This window comes from Anopheles funestus, chromosome 3RL (genome assembly GCF_943734845.2).
Source record: "Anopheles funestus chromosome 3RL, idAnoFuneDA-416_04, whole genome shotgun sequence".
NCBI lineage: Eukaryota > Metazoa > Arthropoda > Insecta > Diptera > Culicidae > Anopheles > Anopheles funestus.
In genome coordinates, this window is record NC_064599.1 from 51,352,298 (window position 1) to 51,372,181 (window position 19,884).

General features: G+C 39.4%; 3 protein-coding genes across 7 annotated transcripts in view; all 3 read right to left on the bottom strand.

Annotated features, from left to right (window-relative positions):
* LOC125769616 (muscarinic acetylcholine receptor DM1) overlaps positions 1 to 10,028 on the bottom strand; it is an 81,940-nt gene extending 71,912 nt beyond the window's left edge. For 2 of the 5 annotated variants that reach the window (XM_049438411.1, XM_049438407.1), the window contains exon 1: positions 9,046 to 10,028. The gene's annotated coding sequence lies outside the window, so the exon portion shown is untranslated. The remainder of the gene's footprint in view (positions 1 to 9,045) is intronic. The other 3 variants (XM_049438409.1, XM_049438408.1, XM_049438410.1) reach the window with 3 other exon arrangements.
* Positions 10,029 to 15,661: 5,633 nt separating this feature from the next.
* Positions 15,662 to 18,666, bottom strand: LOC125769654 (activator of 90 kDa heat shock protein ATPase homolog 1). Its single transcript, XM_049438462.1, has 3 exons — positions 17,551 to 18,666; positions 17,342 to 17,477; positions 15,662 to 16,473 (listed from the first exon to the last, which is right to left on the bottom strand). Exons 1-3 carry the CDS (start codon positions 18,330 to 18,332, stop codon positions 16,339 to 16,341), a joined length of 1,053 nt encoding a protein of 350 aa, XP_049294419.1. The 5' UTR covers positions 18,333 to 18,666; the 3' UTR covers positions 15,662 to 16,338.
* Positions 18,667 to 18,965: 299 nt separating this feature from the next.
* Positions 18,966 to 19,839, bottom strand: LOC125769677 (pre-mRNA-splicing factor Syf2). The gene has a single exon (XM_049438484.1). The coding sequence runs from the start codon at positions 19,735 to 19,737 to the stop codon at positions 19,042 to 19,044; it is 696 nt and encodes a 231-aa protein (XP_049294441.1). The 5' UTR covers positions 19,738 to 19,839; the 3' UTR covers positions 18,966 to 19,041.
* Between the last annotated feature and the right edge of the window lie 45 nt (positions 19,840 to 19,884).

The window sequence follows — 19,884 nt, forward strand, 5'->3', positions numbered from 1 at the left end:
TGTCCTCCGCAAGATGAAGTATACAATGCCAGTGGATACACATACTCTAGAAAAATTCTTGTAGTATAACATTGTTTAAATTTTAAATTCTACATAAAACAGGAAATACTTTACTTAATCGTAACAGAGATTATTGATGGTATAATTTACTTATATATACAGCACATTGAGGTTTAGTTATGGACAATCTTATAAAAGTCGATCTAAATTCTACCATGATGACATGGACGTCAATTCTTGATGGTTCTTCTACATTATAAAGGCTTGCCAGAGACGCGAACTGAGCCGACGATTGACCCTGTTACTAAAGGCCGATTTATGCAGGAATTATCACCAAATAGAGGCTCACACCTTTGAAGTCATTCATATCATGATTTGCTTGTCGAAATTATCAATTTTTGAACTAATTGAGGTAACCGTTATTTTACAGCACGAGGATTACTAAACTTCTATTCTCCAAACGCCTATCTCGAGGTTTGAAGCTGCGGTTCTATGAATCCTTTATAGTTCTAATACCTTTATAGTTCTTTATAGAAGAAGAAGAAGACTCCTATGAGCCTCAAAAACATGGACTCTCTTAAAACTGACGAATGCCTCGTAAGCACATTCGAGAGGAAAATACTCCGCAGTATATTTAGCCTGGTGTGCGCTGAAGGGTAATTGAGACTACACCAAAATCAAGAAGAACTCTCAGAACATTATAACTTCATAATTCAATAATTCATTTACTTAAATAGATACTTGTAACAATGCGAATGTTGTAATCAATTTCTTCTCCATCTTCTTGGCCTGCTCCGGGTTGAGCATTATCCTTCTCCACACGCCCTGATCGCACACAACGCCAAGGATAACCCTTAGTACCCGGCGTTCGAAAATGATAAGTGCATGTGCTTCCGTTAGCATAGTCCACGACTCATACCCGTAAAGTAGTAATCTATGTACCCCGGACTATAACCTTGATTAAATCCATTCGTTTTCGATTAAAATCAAATTAAAAATCTGATAGCATTTTTGTACTACAAAGTCCCTTGGCAAGTTCAAAAACAGTAAACTACTTTCATTCCGCTTATCATTAAAAGCCTTCTTTGGAGTATAAGGCGTATAAAGTATGATTAAAATCGCAAGCTTTCCGCGTGTACCTTTTTTTGAATTCAGACGCCGGCTTTTGGCCACTAATGCAAAATATCATCTGGCATACTCACACTCATACTCCGCCACGGTTACTTTACGATTCTTTGGTAACTCTTTCTCTATTCTACTACCTTCACAACGCACAAAAGCATCTTCCTGTGAAGCAAGGGAAAGACGCACTCTGACCAAAGACGAAAGCATTGCAAGGGATGACCTCAAGAAAGGGTTCAATATTTCCATTTTGTAATTTCCCTTTTGCTGCTTACAATAGCATCCTTCTGGTGCCTGGCTGAAGGCGAAGATATGTGCCGAAGCAGGTTTGGGAATGGATGCCGTTTGATAAGCCTTTACATTTGACAGCGTATTACTCTGCATACAAAAACACACTTCTCTGTTACACTTCATACGGAACCAAGTACAACAATATAAACCGGATCCACAGCTAGAGAAACAGCGGGAAAAATGTTCCCGCTGCTTGCTTTGTTATGCAAAAATGCTCCCCGAATGTAATCGGGGGGCCTTTCTTCTTATGCTTTATGTGTTGTCCATTATGTAGATACCGTAGGCATTCGCGTTAATGCTACCATTGTTGAAGTCTGTCGTCTTGCTTTCAGTTATCTTCGCATTACTTCAAGCAGTCCCTCGTGGTCGCCAATTCTAAAATTCACCCCCGGAGCTGCCCATATTTTACTTTCAGGCTAACAGAAGCATCAAAAGCTTCCCGAACCCAGAAGCTGAACAACAAAAATAAAAGAAAGAAACCAGCACGATGAAAAATGGATACAAAATAAATTCAATCCCTACCATTGACCATGTAAAATTTCTCTGTTCTCCACAGTGACTTTTTTTTACTTCCATTCTGTCGGGTTGGTTTTTTTTTGTGTGTCATGAGAGTTTTCCCTTTTTCCTTTTGTTTCGTTGGAGCAAAAATTTAACAAACCTAAACAGTCGTACTTTTTTGGACGATGCTTTGTGCGTTTCCACTGGCTTCACACACCAATGCTCGGGTGACTTTCTTTTAAAATTCAAGCAAATGGGATGACCTCCACGAACCAATCGAATTTCTAATTTTGTGAACTCTAGATGTGTTTGAGTTCAGCGGAAGCAAAAAAGAAGTAAGAAGAACAAATCAATAAAACAACGTTGATATGTTTCAATATGAAAATTTACTTTTTTGGCAAAGGTAACATACATACTTTCTCATATTTGACACATCGAAAAAGTATATTATTTCGTTCATTTGTTACAATCACACTAAATGTGCTAAGCTTGAACTTAATGAATTAACGGTATTGAAAATTAACGGTCATGAAAATAAGCAAAAATTCTTCAAAACCCTCTATCAGTCGCTGTTATCTTTCTACTGCAAATCGTATGGTCCCAGCTATTAAATCTGTCAGCGTTTCTGTAGATTCTTTTTTCTGAGCAACACTAATCGTATTCATCGATTTCAAAACCACACCCAATATAATTCAATGAATATAAACCACAGTTTAAAGTTGGGTTGTTCATTTCGCACTCCGTTTACTGCACGATTGCATCTGTGATAAGCCTCACTTAATCTTACACAAAAAGGGAGCTTGAAGAATACGGAAAAGCATCCAACAAGGATAGCTACCGCCGGTGAGCTTTAAATAGAGATGCTAAAAATGGTAACTGCAAAAATGTTTATTCTATTTAAACGAGTACTTCTCAGCGTCCCCCCGTACGGTAAAATGCACAACGGCAAAGGTTTCGCAAGCTGCTACATCGTAAAGTGCATCGATCATTGAGGAATGTTTTTTTTTTCCTTTTTTTCTTCTTTTTTGTTGAGAGGGAAATCAGCTAAAAAGGGAAGCATGAAGCTATCCAGAATTTAAGGTACGGTTTCTAACGACAACTAACAGACCGTTGCGTACCGCTGTGCTGGTGTGTATTGGAGTTGATTGATTTTATCTACATCTTTTCAGTGCCCTAGCAAAACCCTAATCGAAAGAGCAGTTAAGCTAAAGTGCGCACACAGGTGTGCTCCGAAAATCGCTTCCATCGTTGAAAAGCCGAAGCCATGGAAACATATCCTAGTTCGTTTGGATCGATTTTAGGATTCAATCGAAGAAAGAAAAAATCTTAGTTTCTTTTTTGCAAAACCGGAAAACACGAAAAACACGGTTGCCAATCGGAAGCTTTCAGTTAAATTAAAATTCCTTCATCATTAAATCGTCCTTCGCTTGATTCGAAGGCAGACGCACACGCGCTAGTGATGGTGCAACAGTGCACGTGGACTGCAAAGGGTGTGAAGTCTTAGCGATTGGTACCACTTCAATCAGATTGTCCTTTGTTGTTGACGCGTTGAAACAAAACGTTGGGTGGCAAAATGTTGAGTTAAAGGAGAGATGCAAAAAAAAACCCACACAAAAATCGCACCCAAATCTTTCGCCAACTGTCTTCCGTCGGTCCTTCGGGAGGAACGAAGCGGAATAATCTTTTATCTCACAAACACTTTCCAGAACATGCAACATGCATACACACGCACGAATGGAACGCCTACGCCCGACATTAAAAAGGACATGCCGGTACATGCGGATGGATACCGGGGCAAGGAAGATTAAAAAACCTCCATTCTTGGTTGTAAAGCTTCTTTGGAAATGGATGAAAGTAGGAGGGAGAAAAAAAGTAAAAAACCATAAAACGCCAAGGGTTGGAAAATAAAACGGACGTGGGCAAGCGGAACAGTGAAGATTCTGCACCACAATGAAATAGTCGTTGGCTGAACAACATAACAATTTCCGTTTCAATGGACCTAGCTTTTCCGGCCACTGGACGCACTTTTCTAGGCCATAGTTTTATTTTTTGTTATAATAATCTAACATTAAAAAAAACTAAAGAGGTAAATCATGGGACAGCTACCCGTGCGCGGTTCTACATTATCTTAGTGTAGCATCATCTGCGGATGTCCACAGTAGACGACTTAAAAAAATGGACAAAATGCTTTTTACGGAATCACTCTGGCAGGTGTTGGAGGATCCTGAACAAGGTAACCAATGCTAGGTATGACACAAGACTGTTCGAAATCGTAAAAAACCACCTACGAATGACCCAACCCAGTCCGTTTTTAATAATGGGACAGGTCCCTTGCTTCGTTCGCATCATTTTGGTCTAATAAATAAGCGCAAAACATACACACACACACGCACGGACACGTACACAGAATGCACAAAAAACAAGTACGAAAAGAATGGAACCATAAAAATAGGAAAGCATCCAAATAACCCAACTTCCTTCCCTTTGCTGTTCGCTTTTCTATCGCTCTTTTCATTACTTTCGACCTTCATTTCTTTTCAACACCTTCCCGACGCTTTCTTCAATGTCTGTAGTCTCTCCAGTTGTCGCATTCAACACCCTCCGTTTTGCGTTTTCTTTGGATTGCCATCCCGCATCCCTGACCCATTCCCGATGTGGACGAAGCTTTTTTTTTGTGCGAAGCGTTCGAATCACGATACCGGATTTGGTTGGGAAAGAAACCCCGATTTGATGAACCAACGCAAGCAGCCGCCGGTGGAGCGGAAAGGGGCCACCCTTTGTAGGGGAAGGGAACCGGGGGGGCGAAGAAAAAGGTGAATGGCACACTCAACAACCAACAAAAGAAAGAAGAAAAAAAAACTAAATCATTCCCATTTTCTTCGGCACAGCCCAGACTCGGGAAGGCTGTTTTCGATAGAATCTTTAGCCGATGGTCGAAATCCATTAGCAACTTCTCCGAAACCAATTGGAAGATCCTTCCTGTCCCCGAAACCGAAGGAATGCTGATGGTGCTGCTTCTTTCCTTCTGCCGGATGGACTTACATCCCAATATTGTTCCAAGTCGGTTTGGGTGAGACTAGTTTGGAACGGTTCTTGGTTACGGTGCAATATGTGTAAAGCTAGTCATGTCCTTTTGAAACGCAGTACTCGCTTTAGTACATTTATTGCTGAAAGGAAAATAATTACTTCTTTTTAGAAACTCGATTCATTGGCTTTAAGGCCTACAATTTCTATTTTCTTTAATGCGTTCTAAAATTGCTCAAGGAACGAAAAATGCTACTTGTAATTGCCATTGCATTGACTCATAATTATGAAACTACATTCAAAGATGAAAATAGTTTCCTTACATATTTTTATATTTAGTTTTTTAAATACTTAAATATGTAGAGTTTTAAATGCTTCAATGCAATGAATAGATTAAATCAAATATTGTTTTCTATAACTATTTTTATAGTTTGGACAAACTTTGGAACACTTTGGAACAAACTCAATTGGTCATAGCTAGCCCCATTTCTGGTTTTCAATAACTCACTATACCCGTGGAATGGATGGATGAATCCATCCTCCTTACCGTCTGCTTAGGATTTGGTATTAGTTCTTTCGTGTAATATCGATGACCCTTCCACCTATACCACATTACCACCCCGATTATATGTAATAGAATTATATGCAGGTAGTCCTCGCGGTTTTGAATCTTTTATTCACTCTTTTGAGATTCAACAAAATCAAAACTCTGACCTTTTCATTGAACTACTCCTATGTGTTTTTACTTTAAATTAAAAAAAATAAGCAAATAAGCTAAATTTTGTTTGATAAAGACTTCTGATTCGATCTTAAAAATTTGTCAAAATTTTTGTTAAAATTTTCATTCAAAAAGTCGATTTAAAAGTAGAATTCATTACAAGAAAAGTGTATGTTCGCTGCATACCATTCAAATTAAAAACCAAAGGGTATTCAACATACACGAAAAATCGAGTTATGTAGATTTTTACGGATTTCTGTGTTCCGGTATTAGTTTATTAGCAATAGTTTATTCCTGAGCACGTTTTCAAAAAATAAAAAAAAAATAAACACAATAGCTTTAAGATTCGTTGATTTGCGATTTCCTGGAAGGCATTATGAATAATAAAAAGAAAAAAAATCCAACAACAAGTTCAAAAGAAAAAAAAGAAGAAAAACCTTAAAAAAATATAAATAAACATAGGTTTTAACTATGCCTTAGCAACTGCTTAACTAACCTAATTAAGTTGTTTTAATTGGCTATATTTTTTGTTTTGTTTTGAAGCTTTCTCAGCTAGCAATACGACCAGACCGTTCCTTATGAATTAAAAAAAATCAGCTAAAAGATTAATTTCTCTACCATTGCAAGGGAGTTTGATTGGCATTTTGTATGTGTATGTGTTTTGAATGTTGATTAGATACTCTTTTAAAAGTGGTTTTTTTACATTTTTCGTGAAGCAAGCATAGACGAGTCAAGGAGGAACATCTACAATAGATTATAGATATATTTGTTTTGAATTCTTTGCAATATTAATTTGTGACATTTGGCCCAATCAACCCATACTGGTGAGACGTATGTTATAATTGGCCGTATTGCCGCCTTATAAAGGAGTAGCTTATTTTGAAAATTCAATTTCAATTTTCTGAGCAGGAAACTGTATAATATTTTAAACATTTTTCATATTTTACCACAGTAGCTTCGCTGTTTAATTCGAAGGTTAATCTTTTGTTAATTATTATTTGACCGAATTTTTCCAAGGAATATCGATGTTGTTGTAGATCACATTTTTGTTTGGCAATTTAGTAGCTTTTTTAATCTTGGTGAAAAATATTGCCTCAGATGTCGAACCATTGACTTTCAGCAAACCCATGCCATCTTCATTGAGAATATTTACAACATAAATTTAAACAAGTGTTACGTTGTATACATCTTATAGCTATGTTTTAAGTAAACTTGGACTCTGAATATATCACAGCTTGTAACATAATAGTATAATTCTTCCATTATACTTCTACATGTTAATTAACAACATTGTAGATTTATGGATAGCAATTCCTTATCGATAATGCAGCATCCAACGATGACAGACGTCAGAAAGCCGGAAGGATAATATTTTTTGTGTCGTATATTTCAAGCTCTTTAAAAAAAATCGTCACAAACTCTTGTGAATGAACAGTGCTTAATCCACACCTTGTTTATCTTGTGACTGACACCCGGAAGCAAAACATCACCAAGTGAATGCTTTGCAATGAGAATGATAAAAGCAATTCCTTTGTATTGAACAAAATAGCTATGTAAACATGGTGTGTAAAACCTACAGGTAAAACGAAATCCTCAAAGCTGTACTCCGACTCCGGATTGGAGATGGTTTTTTTTCTTGCGCCTTAAGTAAACTGCTTGCCCGGAAAGGGGAAAGAAAAGCAACACTTACACTTATTTTTAAGATTCGTTCCAGATCAGTTGACAGAAATTGGGTGTAGCTGAAATGAAAATCCTACCTGACGTTTGAACGCGTGGCTCGAGTTAGTGAGGTTTAGTGTGATTTATCGATTCGCTGGTAAATTGATTCCGAACCAGCAAATGAAAAAAAAACGTTCCTCCAAATGCTTGTACCAAAATTGAACCAACCTCACAATTACGTCAAATGTTGGAGAAAAACTTTCTACTACGTATTACTGCTGAAGGCAACTCCCCACGGTGCTGTGAGGTTTATATTTTTTTCGACTGGTTAAAAGAAGGATAAAAATCATACATTAAACCAAAGCCTTACATCTCGCATTGCCATTTCCATCCATCACCGCCACTTGCTCGGAACGATCTTGGGGTGAACTTTTAAGCGGCTGCTGAGAGATGGACTGCGATAACCCGACGAAAAAAAAAATTACATCCTCATATAACCAGTTGTCCCCTTGCGATCTTCGACAGTACTACGACTACATTGCAAAAACGTAGACATCAGAGAGTCCGTGCCCGAGCGATGGAGATACAAATTGTTATGAGTTCATCGTAATTATTTCGTAACATTCACAGGACTATGGCCCTGACTTGGGTGGGCCGAAGAAGTTCTTGGAGCTTCCCGTATGGACGTTCGTGTATGTGAATGTGGGTGTACCAAGAGCTACTCATACCAGTGCAAGGAATGGTCGGATTACTGAGCACCAAAGCTACGCACACTTGTATAAAAGCCGGGGGACATACTAGAACACGGTGTAGCCTAGGCAACCATCGGAGTAGAAAAGTAACACTCAACAGTAGACGGAGAAAGATGGAAGTTAGCGAGATAAGAAGGTGAGAAAATTTGGAGAGAAAACAGCGTCACCAGCTGAGCGACCAAAACGCGAGGGAGATGCTGAGAGTAGCCCGAAATTACTTTCCGATTGCAAACATCCCAAGACGGTACGTTCAAGTGTATGGGTCAACACATAAATGAAAGGATTTTGATACAATATTTTGTCCGATCACAACATCTTCGGTGCATGATTCCTGTATCTACCAACTCACATTCTAAAGATTCACAAGAATCTTCAACTCCAAAGCTTCACAAAACAAAGAACAAAAAATTTGAAACTAACTTCAAACCACGAATTAAACCCAAAGTTAAACTTCACCATCTGATGTCCAATGCAGGTTAGTAGCCGCAACGACACAAGTGGGAAGATGAAGTCAGTGAACCAAGAAATGGAAACCGAAAAACCACCGACAGAAGCCGAAATGGTTGAAAGTCAAACCGGAACGAAATGGCCACAAACTCGTCCACATCGATGCGAAACCAGTCTCGACACACACTCAAAAAGGTTAACCGAATTGAGGTCAAGGTAGAATGAATCTGCTAAAGATTAAATAAAGCACTAGAACAACGAAACAAAAAGTTTCACTCATATGTCTTTACCTTCCTCGTACAGACACGCTCCCAAACACGGATGCCAACGAATGTAAGCAATTGTAAAATTCAATTTACGGTCCCGGTTATTTTCATTATTGACAGTTATGAAAAGTTATCGCAACAGACACACAAACACGTCGATGGTTTTGCACAGGACACTTCCATTGTTTGACACTGTTTCGTAAGGACACATTTCTACTGTTGTGTTTTTTTTTTCTTTTCAATTCGTTGCCTTTTTCTCGAAGCTTACCATCATACGGGCAGTAATTAGATGCTGTTGACAGATTAAAGCCATCCTGTCAAGTTTTATTGATCAGCTCACACATCTCACAATACACACCCGCATCCAGCACTGTAACCGCAGTCAACCATACTGTCACGCTCTTCACTATCGCTCAAGCTCAACAACTTCACTGCTAACTTGATGTGTTCGGTCACTCGTTGCTTGTCCCGATGGAATCCCATTGTATTGTTTTAATATTTACGTCAAATCAAAGCTTCGCCATACATACGATTTGAGTTAGATTTCACCAATGCCTGGCACCTATTAACTTCTTCTACGAATGATATCATTCCTCAAAATCCACCGCAAAGAAATTCCTTACGCGTTTGCGTACGCGCGTTCAAAGACAACTATCCACAGCTGTGTAAGCTGGCAGCCCACATGCTCCCAACTCCCTGCACTGTGTAAATGGCTAATTGCTCACCGTACAGCTCCAGGCCACACCAAACGTCGACAGATGTACCTCGTTGACCAAAAATCTGGGCCCGTATTCACAACTGCTTGCCTGCTTGCTTACCCGCTCAAGCATCACCTGCTCGTCGCACATTAAGAATTGAGGAGTAACGTCGGACCACGTAGTAGCACCCACAGAACACTGAACCCGTTTCAATTCGGACCTGCTGGCGAAGATCCGTCTCCTGGCACTGCCAAGGGACACACCAGCATCCCGGGTAAGATGGAAGCCAACAAAAAAAAGGGGAACAACATACACCGTATATACTGTGGCCGAATCACACGCAGCGGGAGTTCACCGTTACAAGTCTCGTCCGGGACTGACAACTTGGTCCGTGTTGCGAACTGTTGTGCATTTTGCAACACACTTTCGGAACACTTTGCTCCTGCTCAGATGCCACCAATCACTCTCGGATTGGAGCCATTCGTTCGCCGAAGGTACGAAGGGGAAAGAAAGTGACAAAACAATCGCTTCTTGCTTCTTGCTGGTAGATTCGCAAGCGAGAGTTGGGAGAATTAAAAGCTACAACAGGACAGGCTTTTATTACTACATCATGACACCACTCCCAGCATCCAGCATCCCAGGGAGCAACCTTTTTGATGTTACTACAATACATTCCATTTTGGGGTTGCTTCTCCTAAATATCCGTTCGATGCTCAGAGCAAACCTCAGAGCTTCCTATTAGCTGCTTCCTTCTCGCTCACTCTTGCACGGACTGCTCACAGCATCCTTTAGCTTTCTCATCGGGGCGCGTCACGCGTGCGCATCCCTTAACGATCAAAGCACGTTTGGAGCTAGATACGTCTCCCCAAAACATAGTGATGGACCGATAGTAGGTGCAAGCGAGAAGGGAACGGTATGGCCTGAGTGTGCCTGAGTAGAACAATCCCCGTCACGGATGACCCCATCAATGATGATGATATTGCTGGGCTAGTAGTAATAGTGAGTCAGCTTTACTATGCCGTCTAGGCTGCGTTGGCCCCAGATGGTACGATGCTACGAAAAGCTACTACGGATCAACAAATCATTACTGGTGGTACGTTTGATGATTGATTTCGCTGTATGTCCCGCTGCTAATAACACCTACGGCTGTTTATACGTGTGTGTGTGTGTGTGTTAGACATAGAATGCGAAAATAATTCGCCGGAATGTAAGCGTGATAAGCTAATAAAAAATTACACATTACAGTCCTAAAGTAAAATAAAAAAAAAACGTTGTATAGGTTAATGACAAACAAAAAACATCTTTTCTATTAAATCTATTAGGGTACATTTTAAACATACCACCATGCCTCATTAACTTCAACCAAAAATTTTAAACGGAAAAATTACATTTTAAATTACATAGCTTCATTTTAACCAATCATTTATTCTTATCGTACGTTATGATAATTAGGTTCATGATTTGTTACATATTTGCCTACAATCTCAATGTAAAAAATGGAAAAAAGTAAAAAAAATGTGTTTTTATTTCGCTTTGGGAAAGAATATTTCAAAAGTACCGGGCGCCTCCATTACATATTCATTCCTACACCCGACTACAAAACGCGTCATAGTAAATAAGACATTTAATGTTGCATATCGAGCCACAAGGGAAAGAGACACCGAGCTGTTCGGGTTTGTGCTTTTTTGTCGTTTCTTTTTTTTTTTGTTTTTGGTTTGTTCTTGCTTCCAGAATGTAACCCCAAGGCAGCGCTTTCGGCTGTCGAAAGCTAGTCCTTGGCCCATTTGTGCCCGGTGAAACACATCCTCCTACCCGGGGGAGGGCTATTCGAGCGTACCAATCCCTGGTGGATATAATTTTTAGATCACCGTGGAAATAACGTCATAAATCTGAGCTTTGAATTCGATCCCGCACGTTACCAATGGGGGAGGATATTGCAGCTACAAAAGCATAACAAAAGATCACCAACGGGCAAGAAAGTGGGCTAACGGCAGTGGCTCCACATGTGCCTTCCTCCCTTTCAAAAAAAAAAAAAGACCCCATCGTGGACGTCTGTTCTGTGTCGGTGATGGATTAAGTTTTTTGTATATTTGTCATCTTTAGCAGCTCGTGGCTTACCTACTACTTTCTCGCAGGGGGTACCACCGGAACCGGGTGGTTGTCTCAGCCTCAAGACAACCGTCTAGAGAAAATGTTTTATGTGTCGTGTTCACCGGGACACGGTGAAGTGGATTGAAAATAGGCTTAGATTTAAACAAAGATTGGCTCACGTTATAGGGTGCCATGGCAATACGATCGTACGCTCGCACACACGTCCGGGGAAGCTTGTAGAAAATCAGCAGATCAAAGGATTTGTTTTATTATCATCTTACATTTGGTGGCATGAAGAACTTTCGTGCTAATACTTATTCATACTTATACAAAAAAAATGGTAAAATATCTTATGGGTTAATGGGATTTTACAAATTACTGATAAGGTGATTCGAACTGATCATTTATATTGTAATAGAATCAATCAATTAATGATGAAAATTTGCATTTAGCAACATCAAAATATTCGGCTCGGCCATTATTTCAAAAACCAAAAATAAACATTAAAAGAAACACGAACAGGACACATTAAAGTGTTACTACTTTGAGACATTTGTCTTTGGTATTTTTCATCTCATTGCTGTCTCTCTCTCTCTCTATCGCTCTTTGTGTACATAGTGCGCAAATCTCTATCTTTTTTTTCTTTTTTGTTTTGCTTACCAATGCGATGCATCGACATGGCTGCTACCAGTGGCTCATGAATATTCAAAACGGAACCACCCCAAAACCACACAGTTGACCGATCAAATGTTTTGGGGATTGAGGGCAAACACTCTAATTTAATTGTTTGACTAGTGTGCCGTTTCCTTCACGACAACAAAGACCACGGCGAGTTGGACCAAAGAAATAAATCCATCTTCCAGCATGCGAAGCCGAATTTCGTTCTTAATCATCCACGAAAAGCTTTGGCAAAAGTTTCATCGCCGCCTGTTGATGGAGGCGCCTGGTCGATGGTATGGCACCACCGCCAGGGATACACGCTGCGGGTAAGTGTGGCAATATCTGCATTTAACCGATGTTAATGATTGCCATTTCGGTGCCATCTCGTGGGTTGCGAATGGAACGATAATAATGTTGATGACGAAGGGGCACATCCCACACACACGTGTAACTTTTGCAGGAGAAACGCACGCGGGCACTCGGGCGGCAAGTGGCACGGTGCGTGCGACTGTGTTTATCTTACTTGATAGTTCAGAAAATGCTTTGATGCCTCTTTCCCAGGTTTGAAGTGTTGCTCTCTGTCACTCTTTCGGTAAAAATAAGGGAACGACAAAAAAAAACCGCACACCAAACCACAACAACCCACACGTTAAGTGATAATTATTAAGACTCTTACAAAGTTTAATTAACGTATAATGCATAAGCCCGCCGGTCTAGGGGGGTCCAACCCTTGCCTAGCGTTGGACCCCACCAATCCGGACCGGCATTACCCGTAGTGCAAATAATTTATCCCATTTTCATTCAAAATGAACATATGATGGAGAAACCGCAAGTCAAGCTTTACCATGAAATTGAACCACACGCGCACACACACACACAGAACCATTGCGTGTAGCGCCACGCGAAAAAGGGCGAATGCCACCACCGTCACCAAAGCGGTCGCTTCCACACCTAAGTACTTCACATTCCCTATCTGATTATAATCCTCGAAACTATTAGAACCAAAACACACACACGCACACCGACACAAGCAACGATATATTTAGCAGCTTATGCTAGTAGTGTGGTAAGTGAGCATACCCCAAAAACATCCTTGCCGCTTAATTTCGCCACGGTCCTAATCTTAGGTCATCCGTTGTTCCTTCCTGCTTTGCGTACCGTAATGGGAGAGCAAAGCGAACCGCATTATCGCTACGGTATGGTGCTTTTAGTCGTGCAATCGGGAAACTTTTCTTCCACAACACAACCCCCCTCCTGGCCTCTCCCTTCCAAAACCTGTGAGGTTTTTCTAAAACCCTTCCCCAAGGTATGCTTCTTGCTCTTCCCTCGGTTGTCGCAACCGACATTGCTGCGAATAAAGTGATTAAAACTCGTTCTCGTCCTAAGTTTCTTGTAAAACGGGGTAGTTCCGAACACAGGGGGGGGGGGGGGGGGGGGGGGGGGAAGGCTGAACACACCGAATGTGGCCATTCGCCATTCGTGTGTTTGTGTGCGTACCCTTTGCTGGATACAACGGCCTGTGTTGGGGGGGGTAGGGAGAGGTTGAAACAAATTAATTAATAACTACCGGGCCGTTTCGCACGGTTGAGCAAGAATAAGATGGTAATAGTTTTTATTGCTCTTTGATAACAGCCAAAACCTTTTCGGCGCTTGTTGTCTAATCGATTGGAGCAAATATTTTGCACCGAAAGTTTGTGCAAATGTCGGTGCATTGTTTAAATGGGCTGTAGTAAAAGTTATACCGATGATCGATAGAGGAAAAAAACACAAATATCTTGATATTTGCATTAGTTTTATCGTAAAATTGTATAAAAACCAACCTTGGACGCCCTTCGCTGAAGGATATTATTTTAAACAATTGGTAACTATTTTATGTGAATGGTTATTGGTTAGGCGATTTTTGTTTTTTAACTCTTTTTTTTGTGGAAAAATTATTATCTTCCTTTTAATTATCATAGTAGAATATTCAAATAGAAGAAGTAGAATCCTTCAAATGTTCAAATATAATTTTACCATGTTTTGTAATGTAAATCAAGCTTCTAATGTCTGTTGGAACAATAGTAGCGCTGCCGGTTACTCACACAATGGAAACGATACCTTCCATTAAGGTGAAACTTAAAAAAATAATTTGTATAATTCTATTTGCAGGTGTGAGTTTGAGTAAAAAAATATTTTATAAATGATTTTAAAGTCGTTTGAATTCTTCCGTTTAATTATGTTCCGTTCCGGAACTACTGACTATGCAGCTACGTGGTAAAAATTAGCCAAAAAAAGGCCGACCTAACCTTATGTCGTTAAGCCAAGAGGAGAAGGAACCAGACCAAACTACATTGGTGTTTTTGCATTTGTATTTTTTTTCTAAAAAATCCATTTGTTTTTACAAAAATTGTTATACCTTTTCTAAGGTTTTTTTTAATCATACAGCGAAATATTGTAGTTTTCCTTAGGAAATCTCGTATTTTCGGGGTATTTCCCCTAGAAAGGTTTTCTAGAATAGAAAATACCCTTTGATTTTTATGTTGGGAAGAAACTTCAACAACAATCTTCGCGACATACCATCTTGCAATGAAATGCAAATCGCCTTGTTTCCGGTAATTTTGTGTTGTGATTTCCCGCCGGCTGTTTGTGGTATTAAGATTTACTTTTAGTAGAAATATTTCAAACTGAATCAGTTCATAACGACACATGGCACATGATAGAAAGCGAGTATTTATTAAAATTATCACAATTTGATGTGTCCATGCACGAGAAACTTTTCTTTCAACATGTAACAACGGTCAGTAGGGTTTGGTTCATATAAATGCAACAAACATGAGTGCGAAATGTGCAGAATAAGAACTTTTATGAATGGATGTTTTATGGACTGAAGCAATCCGTTGCCCATGAAATTTATGTACTCGGTCGTCTACTCTCTCTTTTTTTTTCTTTGCTCTCTTGCCTCTCTGGACACAGATAATAGATGTATAAATTTCTCCTTTCCGTTGTTCTGAACAATAAAATTATTTATGTAGCACATTCGCTTTCCCAAAACTCAACTTCTTCGTGGTTGCGTATATCTTGACCTAGGTACTAAACACGGACGATGGGAATAGATCCTGGATTACCGAGCATAGTTAGTCCTTTCACCAATAGCAGCTCATCCGAACGTCATTTTGTTTCCGAAAACTTTTCCACTTTGGTCAAGAAGTTATGATGTCCAGAAGCTGAAACGAGCCGGAGTTGGAAATGCTGCTGACAAAACTTTTAAAAATCAACCATTCAATAAAGTTGCTTATCTGTCAACCAGAAAAAAAAACTCATTGTTCACTCATCAGTCTTTATCGTTTTTGTTTTCGAGAGCGTGTTACGAGAAAACTATACAAGAATAATTTTACTTTAGAAAAAACTCATTCTTTCCAACTGCATAAAATACACTGGATGAACATTTTCAGCACATTAGTTAGTATTACTTGTTTACTTTTTATTATATCAAAAGTAAAAACGCCTCACATTACAATGCCACGCGCTTTGCTCGTTGTTCCTTGTTTTGTTCTCGCAAGACACAATCCTACGTTTCACTATCGGAACGGGTTTAATTTTTCGCTAATATAAATTAAAGCAATGAAATATGCAATTGAACGGGAACATAATATGTTCAAAGATGTCCTACTCTATTAAATCCAGCAAGCCAACAGCTAGCTAGTGGCAGGCATGGGCAAATGTATTTTCTCAGTTGCAGGAACGAAAGGCAAAAACATGTTGATTCAACTATACTTGTCTTACTATGGCTGTATTTCAATAAATGGGACCCTTCCGTACTCAAATCAATGCATTCCAAATAGTAGCTGGTATAGAACAAATGTTGAATTCTAATCGCATTCAAACTGAGCTTTGTTTCTGACCGTTTCTCATCTGTCATCCTACTATCATCGTATCGTAGTTTGGGATTCGTTGCCCGAGAAAATTACTGTTCTTGTACCTAGATACCATAGATATCAATTTTCACGATCAGTACCATTACTCCATACTCTTCGACAATTGCGTAGGAATTTGTTGAGACAGAACGTGCAAAAGAGTGCATGTTGGGGTGGTGTTGGTGACAGTGAATGATTATACCAAGTTTTTTCTTTCCTTTAGCAAAGAAAACTTCCGAATCCAAACGCACTTCGAATACTATTCCAGTAGTATCGCTTCCAGTTCTGTTCAGTCCTTTCGAATTCGGCCGCCGGAATCATCGTTTGGGTGAGTTTAAGTGCTGTGTGGTCCTCCTAGAAGATAAAACCATGAATAGTATACATACATAGAGCACATAGGAAGTAAACTTAGAGCGTAAAAAATGGGTTATATTGTTTGATAATCATTGCTCATTCCACTTAAAGATTATTTCAGCGGAAATGATAAGAGTTTATACCAAATTAAATGAAATAATAAATTATATTATATTATATTAAATAATACTTTCAAAAACACAAATATTTCAACCGAACACTGAAATTTACAAAAATCGAAATGGTACATCGGGTGATTGTTAATCATACATAGAGGAAATTCTTTAAGTTTACTGTAACCATTAGCACAACCGATGCTGATATAATACGTCAAATGCCGTAATAATAAAATTAATGATATGTAATAATTTTTTTCACTGAATATTTCAAAGGTAATATTATTTGAGTTTGAAAATTAGTAAAAATTAATAAAATTAGTAAAATTTGTAAAAAAATAAATAAATTAATAAATTAGTAAAATTTGTTTACCCATCCAGAATGGTCTAATCGCAGCCTGAACAAAGTTTTTTGGCCCATGAATTAATGCAAAACGATACTGTTGAAGATTGTTATAGCCCAATACACATTCACATGTAATCTTGCGTAACATTCTTTAATTTAAGCTGCTTTTCGAGCACACAAATAGAATGCAACGAAGAGCCAAATTTCCGATGACGTTAAAGGACAAATATAAATAAATAAAAAGTGTAAAATATGTTTGTACCATGCAAAAATAATACTCAATCGATTTAGCCAAATTGATTTTGTTGTAGCATTGACTAACATAACTGTATCTAATACAACATTTAACAAACAACGTTTTGCGGGGATTTTGTATGAGGTAATACACTACGCAAAATTTACATACCTCCTCTTCTAACTCCATTGTTACAGAAGAATAATGTCCCGAAGGCCACTCTTTGTATCGCCAGGTCTGTACAAGTTTCTTATTGGGCACAATTTCTTCAAACTTGCCACTAATATTGCCTCCAAAGTAAACGAAACTAAAACGGAGAAAAATATATATTAAATCATGTTGCATCCCTTGAAATCCCCGAACAGGATAGCTTCACTTACTCTCCTCCCTTGAACAGTTCGTGCTTAACGTGGCCTCGGGTGAATGCCGTCACCATGTCCTCCCTTGTAAGCGCGTCGAACAATTCATTCGACCTACACTGGAACTTTTCCGTCATTTCCAGCGTCTTCAAGTCCAGCTTACACCCAGAGACCTTTTTCGAGGAATCTTTCGCACTGGTTATGGTTTCGAGGTCAATCTTTTTCTTGTTAAATCCGCTAGCGAACACAGTTTCTTTGTCATTCTTCTGCGGTACCGTCTCTGTACCATTCACTTCGTCCTTTTTCGGCAGTATCAACCCTTTAGCAAAGTCGGCCTTAAGCTCACGGATGTAGGTGCCCAGCTGTTTCCGTAGCTTCTCCCGTCCGACATTATACATAAATAGCTTCATCTTCTCCGAGGCCGGATTAGAACTATCCAACGACACCGTTAGTTCCACCTCGTCCACATCGTTCTCCTCGGAAAGGTTCGGAATGGTCACTTTGCCCGTCACATCCTCATCGTTGAAGTGGCCCTTCCACAGCAACACTATGTTCCACTCGTAAAAGAATATCAGCTTCCCTTTCCGATTGTTGGCCGTTGCCTCACCATCCAGCTTGTCAATCTTTGTTATGGTGCATTCCAAGCCTGCTTCGGAAATTACAAACCCATCGAGCAGGGCCTTCAACTTATCCTTCGACCACGGTGTAGCGTTTTTCTCTGTCCAGTGCCAATTGTTGACATTTGTCGCATCCGGTCGCTCCTCCACAATCCAGCGTGGATCGCCTTCTCCCCATTTGGCCATTTTTGCTCAGCTTATGAAGAAGTTACTCCAGACGTAGTGCACCACGGAGAGAAAACTCGATCCCGGATCCCGAACGATAGTTTCTTAGCAAAAGCGTGTTGCTATATGATTATTTAACGCCGCGTTTAGTTCCCGTTCCGATACAGTGCACGCTATGTGTTAATTAAAATGGGGTTTTAAGCACACAAAATCGAATTGCTGGACACTAAGTTTATTAAGTAAAGTATTGGTTTCTAGAGTTTGCGACAGTATGCTTCAAACTGTGAGCTATTGCGGGTTTCATCAACAAATACAAGCTGACTGAATGCGAAAATTTCACGACTTTTCTAGATTTTTCGGCTTTTCCATGCCGAAGCAATACAACTGTCAAATCACGCTGTACAGCTGTCAAGCAGACAACGAGCACAGTGGTAATTCATCAAATAATGCTGCCAAATAATCGATGTTTTTTTATTGTTTCGATGTGTTTTCTGTAGTTACTTGCGATGTTTATTTTTGCTTGTGCGAATCATAAAAAAAATAAAAAATACCAGCTGTTTTGTACTTCGCTCAACCTTCTCTTTCTTCAATGCATTTTCATGACGTTGTATAATTTTATTTGTAATTTTTTTATCGTTTTTATTGAAAAAAGTATTTTGTTGTCCGCTTTAAATACATTTCATTGTTTTATATTTTTAATAAAATATGGATAATGATAATTGCACACATTTTAGATGGCTGTACCGCGTTCCAAATTTTGTTTGATCTCTGTGGTATGTTCACCATAGAATCGTTCCAATTTCTTGTTGAACCGAGCATTCTTTTCATTAATGTAATCAATATCGGCATCATCGTTGTGTGTACGCCTTCTAGAGAACTTCTTGCGTTTGGCTATCTGCCCTTCCAAATCCTTCACCATGTTGTCGATTGCAACTGGAGTGTCCTTGTGCAACCCTTGCAGTATAACATTCGGCCCACCATAGAAAGCATCTCCATATTTCTCCTTTTGCTCTTCATACTTGACCAAATCTCTGGCGGGCATCGCTTTGACCAACCGATTGTACTGTCGTGCTGTTTGCGCTTCGTAGTCTGAGAAGCCCGGATCTGCGTTCCTCTTCTTTGCTTTAAGTTTATCGATTCGGTCTGCTTCGGCTGCGGACACATTCAGCATTTTCACTCGGTTGTAGTCTAGTCCGTTTTCTTCCGCTTCCGTGCGTGCCTTTAAATCTCCGATCAACCATTCAGCTTGTCGTTGTCTGGATTCCCAATTCGCAGGCAGCTTCTTGCGCTCATGTTCTGCGATAACCTCTTGATGGTTGGAAGCGCGCGCCTCATTACGCTGTGTGTGCAGCTGTTTTAAGCGGGCCATTCGTTCAGCGTGCTTCTCAGCAAATGTTTTTGATGAACCTGCGGCTGTTTCTGCCATGTCTGCAATTTTGTTGAACTAAAAAGGCTTTAATTTTTACTACGTTGTTTATTCCACCACTTTGATCTGTAAACAAAACCAAGATCATTAAAGATAGATAGCCCATCGATGACATTTGGTAATCGACTGTCAAAATTGACATTCCTA